This window comes from Canis lupus, chromosome 19 (genome assembly GCF_011100685.1).
Source record: "Canis lupus familiaris isolate Mischka breed German Shepherd chromosome 19, alternate assembly UU_Cfam_GSD_1.0, whole genome shotgun sequence".
NCBI classification, from domain to species: Eukaryota; Metazoa; Chordata; class Mammalia; order Carnivora; family Canidae; genus Canis; species Canis lupus.
In genome coordinates, this window is record NC_049240.1 from 18,195,274 (window position 1) to 18,214,960 (window position 19,687).

Below are 19,687 nucleotides of genomic sequence, written 5' to 3' on the forward strand. Positions count from 1 at the left end.
CGGTTTAGCGCCCCTTGCAGCCCAGGGCGTGATCCTGGAGTCCCTGGGATCAAGTCCCACGTCGGGCTCCCTGCATGGAGCCTGCTTCTCCCTCTGCCTGTGTCCCTGCCTCTCTCTTTCTCTCTGTGTGTCTCTATAAATAAATAAGTAAAATCTTAAAAAAAAAAAAAAAAAAATCACCTGGAGGGCTTGCCGAAAACACTGCTGGGCCTCACATTAAAAGTTTCTGAGGTGTTGGCCAGAAAATTTGCATTTTAATAAAAATCTCTGTTGCTACTGCTAATGTTAATGCTGGTCCCTGGACCATCCTTTGAGAACCAAGGTTAAGAAAATCCTGAGCAAAAAAAAAAAAAAAAAAAAAAGAAAAGAAAGAAAGAAAATCCTGAGCCTTCCAAAAAAAACTGAAATAGTAAATACTCCTTACGGCTTAAATGAGAGCAGTATTATAGATAAGCTAGTAATTTAACTAATAATTTTATTTGCCTTTATATAATTTACAAGAGTTTATAAAGGTAGTTTGCACCTTTGAAGTTAAAAAGGAGTTGTTAAGGATGTCTACTGTTTTCTCCATCCATGATCTGACTCCTCTGTAGCAAGTAGAGGCATTTAGAAATTGCCATTCAGTTCTACTTCAAAAGACAACTTGCTAACTTGATAGTTCCCTCACACTTCATTAGAAAGTCATGCAGATAATTATCAATTCATTGGTACAGACTTTTAAATTAGATCCTTAAATCCAGTTATTACGACAGAATTAGTAGTATATGCATAAAGAATATTCAATGAAGCACTTTGTTCATGACTAAATACTATAATATATATATAGTTAAGGTATGCCGTAGGAGTTCAGGCAGTGAGAGATCTGGGACTTGAACAGTCTTGAAGTATAACTAGGTTATGAAGTGACTATTAGGGGTAGCAATGAAATCATCTAGGAAACTGTTCTGGAAAGGCATAGTACTTTTTAGAGGAAGGGAAAATAATTGACATGGGATTTTTCACTTCTTTTAATCAAGTCCTCTATCACCACCTCAGGCCATGTAAATATAATAAAAATAAAATATACATACTTTTTTTCTTCCATTAATCTGTTTTCTGTCAGTTCATTTTGCAGCCCTAGACATAGAACCTAAGTGGGTAGAGGAAAACTCTTTTCTTCCCCACACTGGAATGGAGTAAGCTGTGGCTTTATTACTGTTCTTCACACAGCAAGCTTATCTGCTTCAGAGCTTTCACACTCCTTTTCCAGCAGTGCTCTTTCTTAGGGCTTTGTTTATCGGTAGCTCCTTAGAGCTGAGGTTTCTGCTTCAACATCTTCTCAAAAATCTCCTGACTTTCCTGTCTAAAATGCAGTCCTCCAGCATTCCAATCTCATCATTTTTGGTCTTTTTATCCAGGTCTGTTTTTCTATATTGCACTTACCACAACCTGAAATTATATCATATATTTAATTAATTTCCCCCATGATAATATAAGTTCTGTGAAGGCAGGTATTTTGTCTTTTCCACCACTGTATTGTCAGGTTAAAGAGAGTGTCTAGCATAAAGTAGATACTCAATAAATATTTTTTGAATGAATGATTAGATAGCTCTTCAAGTGGAAACTCCAGTCCCCAGAAAACACAGTTGGGACACAGATGCACAACTGAAACTACCAGTTCAGAATCCAGACGGAGTTTTAGGGCTATGTGAACTTTTGAACTCAAAGTGATACCACTCACACAATACCTGAGATGATGCCATAAAGCACTTAGCTTAGTACCTGACTAATAATCATATAATAAAAACCTCTATTTAATCCCTGATCTTTGTGTTTATTTACCTCTTAAGTTGTGACCAGCAGAGGTCGCTCACATTGTGCTTTAAGCAGTCCTGGTTTTGTCTGAAATAAATATTTTGCTCATACTTAGAATTCATTAGGGAAAAGTGCAATTTGAGTAATCACAAATTATTAAAATTTAAGAGTAGGTTTCCTTGGAATTTCTTTGGCATTCTAACCCATATAAGTCCGATTAAATTATAGTTTATATTTTCTAATGGAAGCCAACATTAATGTTAATTATATCTCAGTGGTTTTCCTTCTTTCTTTTAAACACTAAAATGCTTTTTATTTCCATTTCAGAGAAATTTTTTCTTCCTCGTATTACATATACCTTTCTTTCTGTATTTTATTTCTACATAGCATTGTCACCTCATGTTCTTTTTTTTTTTTTTTTTTTTAATTTATGATAGTTACACACAGAGAGAGAGAGGCAGAGACATAGGCAGAGGGAGAAGCAGGCTCCATGCACCGGGAGCCCGACATGGGATTCGATCCCGGGTCTCCAGGATTGCGCCCTGGACCAAAGGCAGGCGCCAGACCGCTGCGCCACACAGGGATCCCTCACCTCATGTTCTATATAATTTGTTTTCTATTTGTTACCTTCTCATACACACACCAGAATGTGAGCCCACTGAAGATAGGGAATTTTATTTTGTTTACCACTATATCCCTAGCACCTAGAAAAATGCCTGACATATAACAGGGCTCAATTAATAACTAGAAAACCCATATGTATTATATATAGGAACTCAATTAATATTGAAAGGATGAAAGGGTATGTAGAAAATACCCCTTAAACAGTATTTCCTCACATTGGGTAAATATAAATCATTTTTAAATTACAGCTGTTAAAGGAACCTATTACAAATCATTAAGGTGTCATTTATATTTTTGACCCAAAATTATCAAGAACAAATAAACCTAATTATTGTTTTTGAGTGCCTAACATCTAGCCAAATGCGTAGTATGCTTAGCAGTGTGTGTATTGAATGAAAAAATAAAAGGATTAGAACTTAAGACATTTATAAAATGATTATCCCAAAGCAATATATTGGTATGTTATAAAGTCATCACATGTGGTTAAAAAAAATAAATAAGTGGCTTTAGGGAATTCCTGAACTGAATATTGAGATATTTGAGATTTAGAGCATCAGGGGCATAACCCATGTTCTATACATAGTGATTCAAAGAATAAAAATGAGAATGGAAAAGTCACTTTCATTTATTCATGTATTCATTTATTCAAAGATAAATATTTTTAAGTGCTTAAGATTAGACATTAAAATAAATGCTACAGAAAGATAGATTAATTTATTTAACTATGTACCATGAGGAATAGATAATCTAGAGATGAAGTTTATGCAGCTCATTATCTTACAACTTAGCATATGTTAGAACCATCATTAGTATCCAAGTTGCTAAAAGGACCTGAGTGACTGAGCAGTTGGTTTATTGCTGGAGAGATTTTACAAGTGTTCATGGGTGGCGTGTGGTAATTGAACGAGGCCTTCCAGAATGGGTATGATTTTGATAACCACAGATAGAGGAGTATGGGAGAAATCCAAGGAGAATGAAATTAATATTTCTCAATTATCTTTTGCTTTTTTCCCAACAGGAGCTGTATTTGATGAAAATACTAGAAAAATCTTGGTGGTACAAGACCGAAATAAAGTAAGTTGCTGGGATCTCTGGGTGGCTCAGCGGTTAAGCATCTGCCTTGGGCTCAGGGCGTGATCCTGGAGTCCCAGGATCAAGTCCCACATCGGGCTCCCTACATGGAGCCTGCTTCTCCCTCTGCCTGTGTCTCTGCCTCTCTCTCTCTCATGAATAAATAAAATCTTAAAGAAAAAAAAAGGTAAGTTGCTTCTGCTTTTAAAAAAAATTTGTTTTAATTTAGTATAATTAAGATAAAGTGTATTAGTTTTCAGTATACAATATAGTGATTCAGCAATTCTATATTTAGTCCGTGCTCATCACAGTAAGTGTACTCTTAATTCCCTTTCTCTATTTCACCCATGCCCTACCTACCTCCCCTCTGTTAACCACCAGTATATTCTCTATAGTTAAAAGTCTATTGTTTTGTTTGCCTCTTTTTTTCTTCAATCATTTGTTTTGTTTTGTAAATTGCTTTCTAAATGTTCAGTTCTCTCTAGAGAAAAATAAAATGTAGAAAGTTTGATATGCTCAAGGAATAAAAGATTTTAAAAGTTCTTTCTAAGCAATTATGAATCATTAGGATATTTATTTAATTAAAAAAATACCTAATGAGGCCTTGAAAATATCAGGATAACTTAAGTATTGCTCACTATTATATTATTGCTACAGAAAAATTATAAATGGCTATATTTAGGTGGGAAGACAGTTGTGTTTCTCATAGATTAAGATATTCTTCTATTCATTCAGCATTCATCAAGCTCCCGTTCTGAGCCAAGTCCTGAGAATACAAAGATTATTAAGTCAGTTTCCCTTAATGTCCTGCAGCTTACTACCTATTTGAGAAATCAGTCATGCAACATATAGTAACAGTTAGTTTTAAAAACCCCCGAAGACTTCTCAGAGGAGGGGACATTCAAACTGGATCTTGGAGAAGTAGGAACTTACTGGGCCAAAAAAAAAGTAGGAGGGAGAGTGGGAGGATAGAAAAACAAAAATAAAAATGGCACATAAAAAGATACAGGGGCTTAAAAAGGGGCTAACACATGCTATCTTGGTTTGTTCAGGCTACCATAACAAAAATGCCATAGACTGGGGGGCTTAAACAGCAAATATTTATTTTTTACATTTGTGGAGGCTGAGCCAAGATCAGGGTGCTGGCAGATTCAGGGTCTGGTTGCTTCCTCTTCCCAGGTAATATATGTTCAGCTTCTCACTCTGTCCTCACATGGCAGAAGAAACAACAGTTCTCTCTTACAAGAACCCTACTCCCATTCGTGAGGCTCCACTCTCATGACATAGTCACCTCCCATAGGCCTCATCTCATGATATCAGGATTAGGATTTCAGCATATGAATTTGGGGAGACGTAAACATCTAGTCCATTCTGCTTGGTATAAAAATACTGGTTAAAAAGTTTGTTGTGGCTAGGAGTACAGGGAGTGGTAAAATATTTGACTTGAGTGGTAGTTTAAGAACACAATGTAAAGAGCCTCGTACAACAAAATAAGTCTAGACAACTAGAAACAACAAAGGCTTTTAAGAGAAGAACCATGATTGGCATCAGATGTTTTCATGCTTAGGACTGTAAGTGGTAGAGAATAATTATTTAGATAGATGCTTTCTGAGGCTTCAGTAATATTGATATAGTCAAACATTTTTCCCCATCATATATGTTTTTAAATTTTAAACTAAATATTTATAATGATATCTGAAAGTGTGACACATTTCTCAGAAATGCTATCTAAAAGGATTCTTATTAGCTATAAATAATGTTCAGTTTTAGTTAAGGCAGGATCTCTGACTCAAACTAAGCTTTATGGTCAACAAATATTTTGAGTACCTAAAATAATATTGTGCCTAGTCTTCAAGAACTTTTTTAAAAATTTTTTTATATCAACATATGCTGTATTATTAGTTCAGAAATAGAGTTTAGTGATTCATCAGTTGCATGCAACACCGAGTGCTCATTACTTCAAGTGCCCTTAACGCCCATCACCCAGTTACCCCATCCCCTCACCGACCTTCCTTCCAGCAACCCTCAGTTTGTTTCCTATAGTTGAGTCTCTTACAGTTGTCTCCCTCCCTGTTTTCGTCTTTATTTTTCCTTCCCTTCCCCTGTGTTCATCTGTTTTGTTTCTCAGATTCCATATATGAATGAAATCATATGGTGTTTGTTTTCCATTTACTGACTTATTTTGCTTGACATAATACCCTCTAGTTCCATCCATGTCATTGCAAGTGACAAAATTTCATTCTTTTGATGGCATTGTGTATCTATACCATGTCCTCTTTATCCATTCATCTGTTGATGGACATCTGGGCTCTTTCCATATTTTGGCTATTGTGGACATTGCTGCTATAAACATTGGGGTGCAGGTGCCCTTAGAATCACTATGTTTGTATCCTTTGGATAAATATCTAGTAGTGCAATTTCTGGGTCATAGGGTAGCTCTATTTTTAACTTTTTGAGGAACCTCCACACTGTTTTTTCAGATTGGCTACACCAGTTTGCATTCCCACCAGCAATGTAAGAGGGTTCCACTTCCTACATATCCTCGCCAACATCTGTTGTTTCCTGAGTTGTTCAGTTTAGGCATCTGACCAGTGTGTGATGGTATCTCACTGTGACTTTGACTTGTATTTCCCTGATGATGAGTGATATTGAGCATTTTTTTCATGTGTCTGTTGGCCATTTGTATGTCTCCTTTGGAGAAATGTCTGTGCATGTCCATGTCTTCTGCCCATTTCTTAACTGGGCTTTTTGTTCTTTTGGGTATTGAGTTTGATAAATTCTTTATAGATTTTGGATGTTAGCCCTTTATCTAATAAGACATTTGCAAATATCTTCTCCCATTTCTTTACTGTGCAAAAGCTTTCTATCTTGATGAGGTCCCAGTAATTCATTTTTGCTTTAGTTTTTCTTGCCTTTGGAGACAAGTCTAGCAAGAAGTTGCTGCGACCAAGGTCAAAGAAGTTGCTGCCTGTGTTCTCCTATAGGATTTTGATGGACTCCTGTCTCACATTTAGGTCTTTCATTTATTTTGTGTTTATTTTTGTGCATGGTGTAAGAAAATGGTCTAATTCATTCTTCTGCATGTGGCTGTCCAATTTTCCCAACACCATTTGTTGAAGAGACCATCTTTTTTCCATTGGATATTCTTCCCTGCTTTGTCAAGGATTTTAATTGACCATAGAGTTGAGGATCTATTTCTGGGTTCACTATTCTGTTCCATTGATCTGTGTGTCTGTTTTTGTGCTAGTACCATACTGTCTTCATGATTACAGCTTTGTAATACAGCTTGAAATCTGGCATTGTAATGCGTCCAGCTCTGGTTTTCTTTTTCTACATTTGTTTGGCTATTCAGGATCTTTTCTGGTTCCATAGAAATTTTACAATTATAAAATGCTGATGGTATTTTGATAGGGATGGCATTGAATGTGTAGATTTGCTTTGGGGAGCATAGACATTTTAACAATATCTATTCTTCTAATCCACGAGCATGGGACGTTTTTCCATTTCTTTGTGTCTTCCTCAATTTCTTTCATAAGTGTTCTGTAGTTTTCAGAGTACAGATTTTACCTCTTTGGTTAGTATTCCTAGGTATCTTATAGTTTGTTCGTGCAATTGTAAACAGGATTGATTCCTTGATTTCTCTTTCTTCTCCCTCATTGTTAGTGTATAGAAATGCAACTGACTTCTGTGCACTGATTTTATTTCCTATGACTTTGCTGAATTTCATTATCAGTTCTAGCAATTTTTTGGTGAAACCTTTGGGTTTTCTACATATAATATGTCATCTGCAAAAAGTGAGAGTTTGAGTTCTTTTTTGCCAATTTGGATGCCTTTTATTCTTTTTGTTGTCGATTGCTGAGGTTAGGACTTCCAGTACTATGTTCAATAGCACTGGTGAGAGTAGACATCCCTGTTGTGTTCCTGTCCTTCAGGGAAAAGCTCTCAGTTATTCCCTGTTGAGGTTGGTATTCACTGTGGGTTTTTCATATGGCTCACATAATATTTTGGTATGTTCCCTCTATCCCTACATGGTAGAAAGTTTTTATCAAGAAAGGATGTTGTATCTTGTCAAATGCTTTTTCTACATCCATTGAGAGGATGATATGGTTCTTGTCCTTTCTTTTATTAATGTGATGTATCACATTGATTGACTTGGAGAGAAACAGACACAGGCAGAGGGAGAAGCAGGCTCCATGCAGGGAGCCTGATGTGGGACTCCATCCTGGGACTCCAGGACCACACCCTGAGCCGAGGGCAGGTGCTAAACCGCTGAGCCACCCAGGGATCCCCTGTATAGTTTTTTCTAGCATTTTTATGGCTTCAGGTCTCACATATAGGTCATTCATCCATTTTGAATTTATCTTTCTGTATGGTGTAAGAAAGTGGTCCAGTTTCATTCTTTTGCATGTTGCTTTCTAGTTTTCCCAAAACCATTTGTTGAAGAGACTATCTTTTTCCCATTAGATATACTTTCCTGCTTTGTCAAAGGTTAATTGACCATATAATTGTGGGTTTATTTCTGTGTGCTACTTTATCCCATTAATATATGTATCTATTTTTGTGCCATTACCATACTGCTTTGATGACTACAGCTTTGTGTTATAACTTGTCCAGAACTGTGATGCATAGGGCTTTGCTTTTCTTTTTCAAGATTACTTTGGCTATTCAGGAGCCTTTGTGGTTCCACACAAATTTTAGAATTATTTGTTCTAGTTCTGTGAAAAATGCTGTTGGTATTTTGATATGGATTGCATTAAATGTGTAGAGTACTTTGGGTAGTATGGACATTTTAACAATATTTGTTCTTCCAATCCACAAGCATTCCCATGTCATTGTGTCACCTTTAATTTCTTTCATTAGTGTATATTAGTTTTCAGAGTACAGGTCTTTCACCTCTTTGGTTAGGTTTATTCCTAGGTATCTTGTTATTTTGGGTACAATTTTAAATGGAATTATTTTCTTAATTTTGCCATCTGCTCATTTATTATTTGTATATAGAAATGTGACAGATTTCTGTACATTGATTTTTGTATCCTGCAACTTTACGCAATTTGTTTATGCTAGCAGTTTTTTTTTGGTGGAATGTTTAGGATTTTCTATCATATTATATGCAAATTGTAGAAGTTTTACTTCTTCCTTACAGATTTAGATGCTTTTTATTTATTTTTGTTGACTGACTGCTGTGGCTAAGACTCCAGTACTATGTTCAATAAAAATGGTGAGTCATCCTTGTATTGTTTCTGACCTTAAGAGAAAAGCTTTCAGTTTTTCCCCATTAAGGATGATGTTAGCTGTGGGTTTTTCATACCTTGATTATGTTGAGGTATGTTCCTTCGACACCTACTTTGTTGGGGGTTTTTATCATGAATAGATGTTATGTCTATTAAAATGATCATACGGTTCTTATCCCCTTTTTTAAAAGATTTATTTATTTTAAAAGAGAGAGCAGGCATGCACATGAGCAGAGGGAGGAGGAGAAGAGAATCTCAAGGAGACTTCCCACTGAGTGCAGAGCCCAATGAGAGGCTCACATCTCCTGACCCGCAGATCATAACCTGAGCTGAAATCAAGAGTTGGATGCTCAACTGACTGAGACACCGAGGCGCCCCATCATTTCTTTTATTAATGTGATATATTACAGTGATTGATTTGTGAATGTGTAATCACCCTTGCATCTCAGGAATAAATTCCAGTTGATCTCGGTGAATGATTTTCTCATGTGTTCTTCAGTTTGGTGTAGTATTTTGTTGAGGATTTTTGCTTCTACGTCCATTGGAGTTATTGGCCAGTAGTTCTCTTTTAGTGCTTTACCTGGTTTTGGTATCAGGGTGATGTTGGCCTCATAGAATGAATTTGAAAGTTTTCCTTCATTTTTTATTTTTTGGAATAGTTTGAGGAGAATGCGTATTAACTTTTTAAATGTTTGGTAGAATTTACCTATGAAGGCTTCTGGACCTGGACTGTTGTTTGTTGGGAGTTTTTGGATTATTGATTCAATTTCTCTGCTGGTAACTGGTATGTTGAAATTTTCTAATTCTTCCTGTTTCCATTTTGTTAGGTTATGTGTTCCTAGGAATTTAGACATTTCTTCTAAGTTGTCCAATTTGTTGGCATATAGTTTTTCATAATATTCTTTTATGATTGTATTTCTATGGTGTTAGTTGTTTTTTCTCCCCTTTCATTTGTGATTTTATTTATTCGGGTCCTTTCTTTTTTCTCTTGATATGTCTGGCTAGAAGTTCATCAATTTATTGATTTTTTTTTTTTTTCAAAGAATCAGTTCCTGGTTTCATTGATCTGTTCTAGTTTTTTTAGTTTCTGTATCATTTATTTCTGCTCTGATCTTTATTATTGCTCTCCTGCAGGTTTTAGGTTTTGTTTCTTGTTCTTTTTTGAGCTCCTTTATGTGTAAGGTTAGGTTGTTTGATATATTTCTTGCATCTTGAGGTAGGCTTGTATTGCTATAAACTTCCCTCTTAGGACTGTGTTTGCTGCATCCCAAAGGTTTTTTTGTTTTGTTTGTTTGTTTGTTTGTTTGTTTTTAGAATTTATTTATTTATTTATTTATTTATTTATTTATGAAAAAACAGAGGCAGAGACATAAGCAGAGGGAAAAGCCAGCTCCCTACAGGGAGCCTGATGCAGGACTCAGTCCAGGACTCCAGGATCATGACCTCAGCCAAAGCCAAATGCTCAGCCACTGAGCCACCCAGGTGCCCTGCATCCCAAAGGTTTTAAGCCATTATGTTTTTGTTTATATTTGTTTCCATGTACTTTTTTTGTTTCTTTTATTTCCTGGTTGACCCATTCAGTGTTTAGTAGCATGTTATTTAACCTCCAATCTTTAAGCCTTTAAAGGCTTTAAAAACAGTCTTTAAGTCTTTTTTTTTTTTTAAGATTTTATTTATTTATTCATGAGAGACACAGAGACAGAGAGAGAGGCAGAGACACAGGCAGAGGGAGAAGCAGGCTCCCTGAGGAGTCTGATGTGGGACTTGATCCTGGGACTCCAGGATCAGGCCCTGGGCCGAAGGCAGGCACTAAACCACTGAGCCACCCAGGGATCCCCACAGTCTTTAAGTCTTGACATAACAATGAGAAAAGGTATGTCTGGTAATTTCACCTCCTCACTTTCATCTCCTTTGCTTATGCATTGATGGCACAAATCTGGTCCACACCTAAATGTTAGATTTGGTGACAGTAAATTTGTCAATTAAGAAAAAGAATGAGTTTTAAATCATTTGGTATTTTGAGTTGAGAGTGGGACTGGACTAATAGTATCTCTACGGATACAGGGGTATTAGTAGAAGGGAAATGATGAATTCATTACAAAGAATATGAAGTAAGGTTGAAAGAAATGTTTAACTGGAAGTACCCAGACGTTTCTTCTGTGTACAAAAAAAAAGATGTGTGAGTTGAGGCATACTAATTAATGAATTTCTTTTTACGGTTTCTACCATCATGACCCACAGTGCTTTAAAGCTCTAGGCAGTGGCCTTCATCTACAGTAGAGAATACAAGGAAGATATTGATATTCTGAGTCTGGGATTGTATTGTCTAGCCTCACTGGTCTCTCTAAGAGGCTTATTAGGAGAGCTTTCCATGGCTTCCATACAGCTGCAATTCTCACTATTCTATAGAATTGTGCTCTGTGGAATCACAGAGCCAGGTAGCACATAACAGTAGCATGCCATATAGCACAGCGCCACTCCAGGAAAGATAGGTACATAACAAGCATATGAAAGAGAACTGAGCACAGTTCTAAAAACAGACAAAAGGAAAATAGTTTTAGGCATCATCAGTATAAATAGTTGACAAGGATGAAGTAGTTGAAAAATAGGAAGAGGGCAGCCCTGGTGGCACAGCGGTTTGGCGCCGTCTGCAGCCTGGGGTGTGATCCTGGAGACCCGGGATCGAGTCTCACATCGGGCTCCCTGCATGGAGCCTGCTTCTCCCTCTGCCTGTGTCTCTGCCTCTCTCTCTCTCTCTGTCTATGAATAAATAAATAAAATCTAAAAAAATAAAATAAATCCTTTAAAAAAAAAGAAAAGAAAAATAGGAAGAGTAACCTGTTGTCTTTCGTAGGCCAAAGAGGTTGGCGGAGTTGAGACATGATGATAATAATTGAATCATAATAATCTATGTTCTTCACATGTCTATACCTGAGTCAATTCACCATTCTTTGAAATAAATTATTTGGAAATAAGGACTTCTCTGATACCACACTAGGAATGGAAGATAGGGGTGCGTGGCTGGCTCAGTCAGTTAAGGGCCCAACTCTTGATTTTGGCTCAGGTCGTGAGATTGAGCCCCATATTGCGCTACATGCTGACTGTGGAGCCTGCTTAAGATTCTCTGTCTCCCCCACCCCTGCCTCACCCCTGTACTCATGCACACAGGTGTGCTCTCTCTCTCAAAAAAATAAAAAAATAAAAAATAATGGAAGATTAAACACCCCGAGAGTTTTTTGTCTGTGCAGTTCATGGAGTGTGAATATATGTGTCTTTTAGTAGAAAAGTTTGAACTTGGGCAGCCCTGGTGGTGTAGCGGTTTGGCGCCACCTGCAACCTGGGGTGTGATCCTGGGGACCCGGGATCGAGTCCCACATCGGGCTCCCTGCATGGAGCCTGCTTCTCCCTCTGCCTGTGTCTCTGCCTCTCTCTTTGTTTATGAATAAATAAATAAAATCTTAAAAAAAAAAAAGTTTGAACTTAGTTGTTTTAGAACATGTTAAACTTTAGTTGTACCCTAAATTCTATACTTATTAACTAAAGCTAACATTTTATAGAACATGGAGAACACGAGTTCTCTTATTCTCTGTACCTAAGTTACCTCTTGGAAGTAAGTTATATTATTAATTATGTAAACATATCCATTTTGGTACAAGATGTATTATTTAGAGAAAAATATAGCTCTGAATCTTTATTCTAATTTTTTTTTACTTTGCGTGTTGTGTATGTGTGTGTATGTATGGCATTTGAAAGCCAAATTATTATCAGCATCTGCCTCCTTGACCAGCCAAGGGATATTCAATTACAGCATAGCCATTCTGAGCTTAATTTCCTGATAAAATAATTTCTTCCCTTCCTATTCAACAATGTGGACCTCTTACTCTTTTTTTTTTTTAATTTTTTTTTCATTTATTTATGATAGTCACACAGAGAGAGAGAGAGGCAGAGACATAGGCAGAGGGAGAAGCAGGCTCCATGCACCGGGAGCCCGATGTGGGATTCGATCCCGGGTCTCCAGGATCGCGCCCTGGGCCAAAGTCATTTATTAAAGTATGGAAATTCATAAAGAAACATAGGTCAATAATTTAAAAACTGGGTTGCAGTCTAAAAAAAGGAAAGAAGGAGCTTCCCTGGCAGCTATGGCTGAACTGTCTTAGCCCAGCCAATACAATGTGATGTTTTTTGGGTGGGTTATATTTTTCCTTATAAAACCTGCCAAGACAAATGATTTAACAGGTTCAGTTTGTAGAAATCAAACTTCTGGAGTGATATGTATTGCAACAGTTTAAAAGGAAAGAATTGAGTTGAGTTATACTTTTAAAACAGGGCAATAGTCAAAACTATGTAGAGGCATACCTCTTTTTATTATGCTTTGCTTTATTGTATTCTCAGATACTGTGGTTTTTACAAATTGAAGGTTTATGGCAACCCTACATCAAGCAGCTGCCAGTGCCATTTTTCAACAGCATTTGCTCACTTTGTGTCTCTGTCACATTTTGGCAGTTCTCACAATATTTCAGAATTTTTCATTATGACTACATTTGTTTTGTTTTTAACTTTCTCTTTTTTTTTTAAGATTTTATTTATTCATGAGAGACACAGAGAAAGAGAGAGAGAGAGAAGCAGAGACACAGGCAGAGGGAGAAGCAGGCTCCATGCAGGGAGCCTGACGCGGGACTCGATCCCAGAACTCCAGGATCATGTCCCAGGTTGAAGGCGGGCGCTAAACTGCTGAGCCACCCGGGCTGCCCTCATTATGACTATATTTGTTATGGTGATCTGTGACCAGTGATCTTTGATATTATTGTAATTGTTTTGGGGTACCACAAACTACCCATATAAGACCACAAATCTAATCATCAATAACTGTATGTGTGCTGACTGCTCCACCTACCAGCTATTCCTCCTCCCTCTCTCCTACCCTCACTCCCTCTCTCTCCTCTCTCTCCTCTCTCTCTGTCTTCCCCTGCTCCTCCTCCCTCTCCAGTTCTCCCCCCCCCCCCCCACCATGCTGTCTCTCTGCCCCCTCGGGCCTTCCTATTCCCTTAGTCACAACAATTTTGAAATTAGACTAATAACTGTACAGTGGCCTCCAAGTGGTCAAGTGAAAGGAAATGTCATACATCTCTCACTTTAAATCAAAAGCTAGAAATGAGTAAGCTTAGTAAGGCATGTTGAAACTCAAGACAGGCTGAAAACTAGGCCTTTGACACAAAACAGTTAGCCAAGTTGTGAATGCAAAGGAGAAGTCCTAGAAGGAAGTTAAAAGTGCTACTCCAGTGAACACACAAATGATAAGAAAGTGAAGCAGCCTGTTGCTGATACGGAAAAAGTTTTAGTGGTCTGGATAGAAGATCAAAGCAGCCACAACATTCCCTTAAGCCAAAGCCTAATCCAGAACAAGGCCCTAACTCTTCAATTCTATGAAGACTAAGAGAGGTGAGGAAGCTGCAGAAAAGTTTGAAGCTAGCAGAGGTCAATTCATGAGATTTAAGGAAAGAAGCCATCTCCATGACCTAAAACTCCAAAGTGAAGCAGCAAGTGCTGATACAGAAGCTACAGCAAGTTATCCAGAAGACTTAGGATAATTTATAAAGGAAGCTATACTAAAAAACAGGCTTTCAATGTAGACGAAACAGCCTTCTATTGGAAGAAGATGCCATCTAGAACTTTCCTGACCAGAGAGGAAAAGTCAATACCTGGCTTCAAAGCTTCAAATGACAAGTTGACACTCTTGTTAGGGGCTAGTGTAGCTGGTGACTTTAAGTTCAAACCAGTGTTCAGTTACCATTCCAAAAATCCTAAGGCCCTTAAGAACTGTGCTAAATCTATTCTACCTGTGCTTTCTAAATGGAACAACAAAGCCTGGATGACAGCATAGCTGGTTATAACATAGTTTTACCAAATACATTAAGCACACTGTTGAGAACTACTGCTCAGAAAAAAAGATCTCTTTCAAAATATGACTGCTCATTGACAGTGCACCTGGTCATCCAAGAGCTCTAACGGAAATGTGCGGTGAGATTCACAAGATCCATTGTGTAGCCCATGGACCAAGGACTCATTTCAGCTTTCAAGTCTTATTGCTTAATAAATACATTTTTTAAGGCTAGAGCTGCCATGACTCCTGAATCCTCTGATGGATCTGGGCAAACTGAAAACCTTCCAAAATAAGGCTTTTTTCATCTACATTGAGAATCTGTTTAGTGTAGCCACTTTCATTAATTATCTCAAATCTTGAAATGGATTGTACTCCTGGTGAAGATGCTATGAGGATTATTGAAGTGACAACAGAGAATTTAAAATATTATATAAATTTAGTTGATAAAGTAGCAGCAGAGTCTGACTGAATTGACTCCCATTTTAAAGAAGTTTGGTGGGTAAAATGCTATTTAACAGCATTGCATGCTATAGAGAAATCTTTCATGAAAGGAAGAGTCAGTAGATATAGCAAACTTTATTATTGTTTTAATAAGTTGCCACAGCTACCCCAGGCTTCAGCAGCCACCACCCTCCCTGATCAATCAGTAGCCATCAGCACAGAGGCTTGACCCTCTACCAGCAGAAAGATTATGACTTGTGCTCTATATTATATAGTTACTTTAAACATCTTAGCTACCTATTACATCCTCATTTCACAGACTGGGAAATATAACCAGAGTTAAGTCATCAACTATTATCGGGAAGAACTTTTCTCCTACCAACTGGGGGAGTACTTCCTGAACAACCAGGAGTAGGGGTTTGTATATCAGAAAAGGGGAAGTGAGAGATAGGACTTCTGTGTGAAATATGTATGGCAGCTTCTGATGTTTGTTTATGCAGTGTCCCATCTAGGTGCTAAACGTTAGTTTCCTTCCTGGCCAGAAGCTGGCACCAAGTGGATTTATGGCAGCATCTGTTGAGAAAATTCTGCCTTTAACCAGATAAGGGAAACTCTGAAAAGGCTTCTTTGTGCATCTTGCTATATCTCAGATGTCTTCAGTTCAAAGTCATCTTTATGTCAGTCTGGTGGGTTGTGTTCCTTCATTTGGAACTACACATAGCTAACTCAACAAATGCTGTTCAGCTGCTGCTGCTATCTCTGGAGCTCAAAAGGGCCTAGAACCTGAACCCCTGAGAAGGAGGCCTCAGCTGATTGGATGCCTTTGGGGAGGGGCTGCACAATGAAGTTTATGTCGGAAATGCGAGGAAAACTCCAAACTGGATTTGGCTGATGCTCTGGATAGGAACTGCCACTGCCAGAATGAAGCAGCATTTCTAAGGCAATCCAGATCCACAAGCACATGAAGAGCCCACAGGAAGCAGACAAAAGGAGCTAGTCCCTTCTTTCTGCTCCAGCCTTACAGTCTGTTGGTAGAGCCTCAGACTGAATTCAAAGGAATCAGCTGGCAAAGCAGAAATTGGCTAGAGGGGTCCCGGTTCCAGCATTAGTAGAGGGAACACGAAGGGTGGGTTTGAAGCAAAGAGACAGTAGCAGCATCAACTTAATAGAAATGCACATTCTTAGGCCTCACCCCAGACCTGATGAATTAGAAATGCTGAGAATGGGATGCCTGGTGGCTCAGCTGTTGACCCGTCTGTCTTTGGCATAGGGCGTGATCCCGAGGTCCTGGGATCAAGTACTGCATCGGGCTCCCCACAGGGAGTCTGCTTCTCCCTCTGCCTGTGTCTCTGCCTCTCTCTGTGTTTCTCATGAATAAATAAATATTTTTAGAAAAGAGAAAAAAAGAAATGCTGGGGATGCTGCTCAGCAATTTTTGTGTTAAGAAGCACCCCTAGCTTGGGCAACCCCGGTGGCTCAGCGGTTTAGTGCCACCCTCAGCCCAGGGCGTGATCCTGGGGACCCGGGATTGAGTCCCACGTCGGGCTCCCCACATGGAGCCTGCTTCTCCCTCTGCCTGTGCCTCTCTCTCTCTCTCTCTCTCTCTCTCTCTATTAAATAAATAAAAAATCTTAAAAAAAAAAAAAAAAAAAGCACCCCTAGCTTGACTCAGGTACAAGTCAAGTGTGAGAGCCAACAAACTAGAATACTGGTCTTCCAATCTTTTCATTTGCTGATTTTCAAACTTGCTAATGATGGGTTCGTAAAGAATGAGAAAGAGCTACTTTTCAAAATCTAGTTGTGGTCCCCCCTGCTTCTAGGAAAATCCAAAGTATATAAGACTTTGGTTTCTTTATGAATTAAGTAGGAATGATACTCCTACTTAGGGATTTGATTTCTTTTTAAGTTATAAACAAACTATCTCTTGAGCAATAAAATATAAAAACTGAGTATTCGTATATAGTTCAATGTTGTAATAAAAAGTATAAAATGAGACACTGAATCATATCTAGTATCTAGAATTATTTTAGTATTAGGTATAATTTAAGTAGAAATGATAGTTACTAACCATAAATAATATTTAGCATTATTTTCAGGTATCTGAGCCAGTTTTTCTCCTTCCCCTTAAGTGTCTCATTCTCCCAAGCAATAGTATAAAGTGTTTCTTGTAGAGAAAGTTTAACCCTCACCACGAACATATGCATACACTGAAATACAAATCCAAAAATGATAATTAAAACTCATCCTTTTTCCTTTCCAACTCATATATTCCATTCCTTTGTTCCTGCCCCATGATTTTGAGAAATGAAAAATCTAATAGTGGCTAAAGAGCTGAATTAACAGTAGGAACCTATTCATTCATTCACTAAACATTACTGAGTTCTACACATACCACATTGCAGACTCTCTTCTAAACAGTAAGCAAACATTAGTGAACAAAGTGAAGTTTCTACATGTGGAGCTTATATTTGAATAAGATACAAATAATAAGTAAATAAATATATATAAGTTGGTGGTAGGTGTTAAGAAAAATACAGTGGTACATGGAGAAGGAGTGACTGGGCTTGCCAAATTGTGCATTAATTTCTGTATGCCCCACTGGTCTAGCACTCCATAAATTTTTGTTGAAAGAACAAACCTATTAAGACATCTCTATAGTAGCTTCTGTCTCACTGGCAACGGTGATAATACTGTAGCTAGTGAGATTTATCTAAACACAGTGGCTCTGAATTCTGAAAAGTGAGAGTAGTAGCATTGAAGATTAGAATAGTGAAAATAAAAATCAAATTTCTGGCATTCAGCCAAGTTGGAATAAGGGAAAGACAGAAGAAGATCAGATCATAGAAGAGAACCAAAAGGAAGAAGCTAGCAGGTCTGTACTTTTTCTTTTCCTTTTATTTTAAGACAGAGAATATTTTATTCAAACCCATCAGAGAAATGGACAACTTGGATCTGTAACAAAGCATGGTATTTTAAAGCATAGGTCAGTAATCGTATATGAGTATACACTGCTACATACAAATTACTGACCAGAGCACAACTTTTCAGTGTTCAAAAAAGAATAAGCTTCCCTATAAAAGCAGCACCTTTGTGACATTTTTAATATTCCTCTCCTTCTTCACCCTCTCCTTCCAACAGAATCCACACCAACTTCCTCATAATCCTTCTCAAGGGCATGCCCCCACTACATACCAGTGAACAAAAGTACACTTAGCATACATCAGGTTATACTTGTGGTCCAGGTGAGCCCAGTCCTCAGCAATGGCTGTGGTGTTGCTCAGCATACACATAGCTCACTGTACTTAAACAAGGTCTCTCCCAGGTACCACACTGGGAGGCTGGTAATACCAACATGGAAGCCAGTGGGGCACCGGTCCACACACTGGATGGTATGCTTGGTCTTGATGGTGGCAATGGCAGCACTGCTATCTTTGGGAACTGAGTTGTCATGATACAGCAGGCAGGAAGACATGTATTTACCATGGTTAGAGTCACATTTCACCATCTAGTTGACTGGCTCAAAGCATGCATTGGTGATCTGTGCTACAGAAAGCTGTCCATGGTAGGTTTTTCTCAACAGGATGACAAGGGCATATGTGGCCAAGGAGAAGTGGATGTAGGGATAGGGCACCAGGTGGGTCTGGAATTGTATCAGATCAATATTCAGGGCTCCATCAAATCTGAGGGAAGCAGGGATGGAGGAAAGACACAATTTGACCTATCAACCTGTACGCTGGGCGTTTAATGTCAAAATTTCTCTAACAGATGATAGCCTTATGGGGTCTCCCTTGTATGTTACTGTTTTCTTTTCTCTTGCTGCTTGTAAAATTTTCTATCACTATTTTTGCCATTTTAATTACTTGTGTCTTGGTGTGGACCACCTTAGTTTGCTTTTGTTAGAGGCTCTCTGTGCATCCTGGATGTGAATTTGTTACCTTCCCCAGATTCAGAAAGATTTCATCTATTATTTCTTCAAATAAATTCTTTGGGCCCTATTGTCTCTTCTTATGGGGACTCCTATAATATGAACATTAATATGCTTGATGGTATCATGAAGTTCCCTGTTTTCATTTTTTTTTTAATTTTATTTATTTATTTAGTTAGTTAGTTAGTTAGTTAGTTAGTTAGTTATGAGAGGCACAGAGAGCAGAGACATAGGCTGAGGGAGAAGCAGGCTTCCTGCAGGTAGCCAGATGTGGGATTCCATCTCAGGACCCTGGGATCACGACCTGAGCCAAAGGCAGATGCTCAACCACTGAGCCACCCAGATGCGGTTTTCATTTTCTATTATTACTTTTTCTCTCTCCTGTTCAGCTTGTTTGCTTTCCATTACTTTGTCTTCCCAGTTGCTTATCTATTCTTCTGCTTCCTCTAATCTCTTATTTATTCCATCTAGTATATTTCTAATTTCATTTATTGTGTTCTTCATCTCTGCTTGGTTCTTTTTTACATTTTCTATTTCTTGCATGTTTCATTGAGGTCTTCCACTCTTTTCTCAAGTCCCATACCTTGATATGCATGCATATCATGCATATGCCTTTTCACTGTTTAGTTTCTTGCTGTCATTTTGTCCTGTTCCTTCATTTGGGACACATTCCTTTGTCTTCTCATTTTGTCTGACTCACTGTGTCTGCTGTGTGTTGAG

At 38.1% G+C, this 19,687-nt stretch overlaps 1 protein-coding gene across 2 annotated transcripts in view; it reads left to right on the forward strand.

Annotated features, from left to right (window-relative positions):
* NUDT6 (nudix hydrolase 6) overlaps nt 1-19,687 on the forward strand; it is a 32,607-nt gene that overhangs the window by 4,114 nt on the left and 8,806 nt on the right. The window contains exons 3-4 of one of the 2 annotated variants that reach the window (XM_038564723.1): nt 3,437-3,492; nt 8,633-8,707. In XM_038564723.1, the coding sequence (XP_038420651.1) occupies nt 8,705-8,707 (3 nt within the window). In that variant the 5' untranslated portion in view covers nt 3,437-3,492; nt 8,633-8,704. The remainder of the gene's footprint in view (nt 1-3,436; nt 3,493-8,632; nt 8,708-19,687) is intronic. The other variant, XM_038564724.1, reaches the window with a different exon arrangement.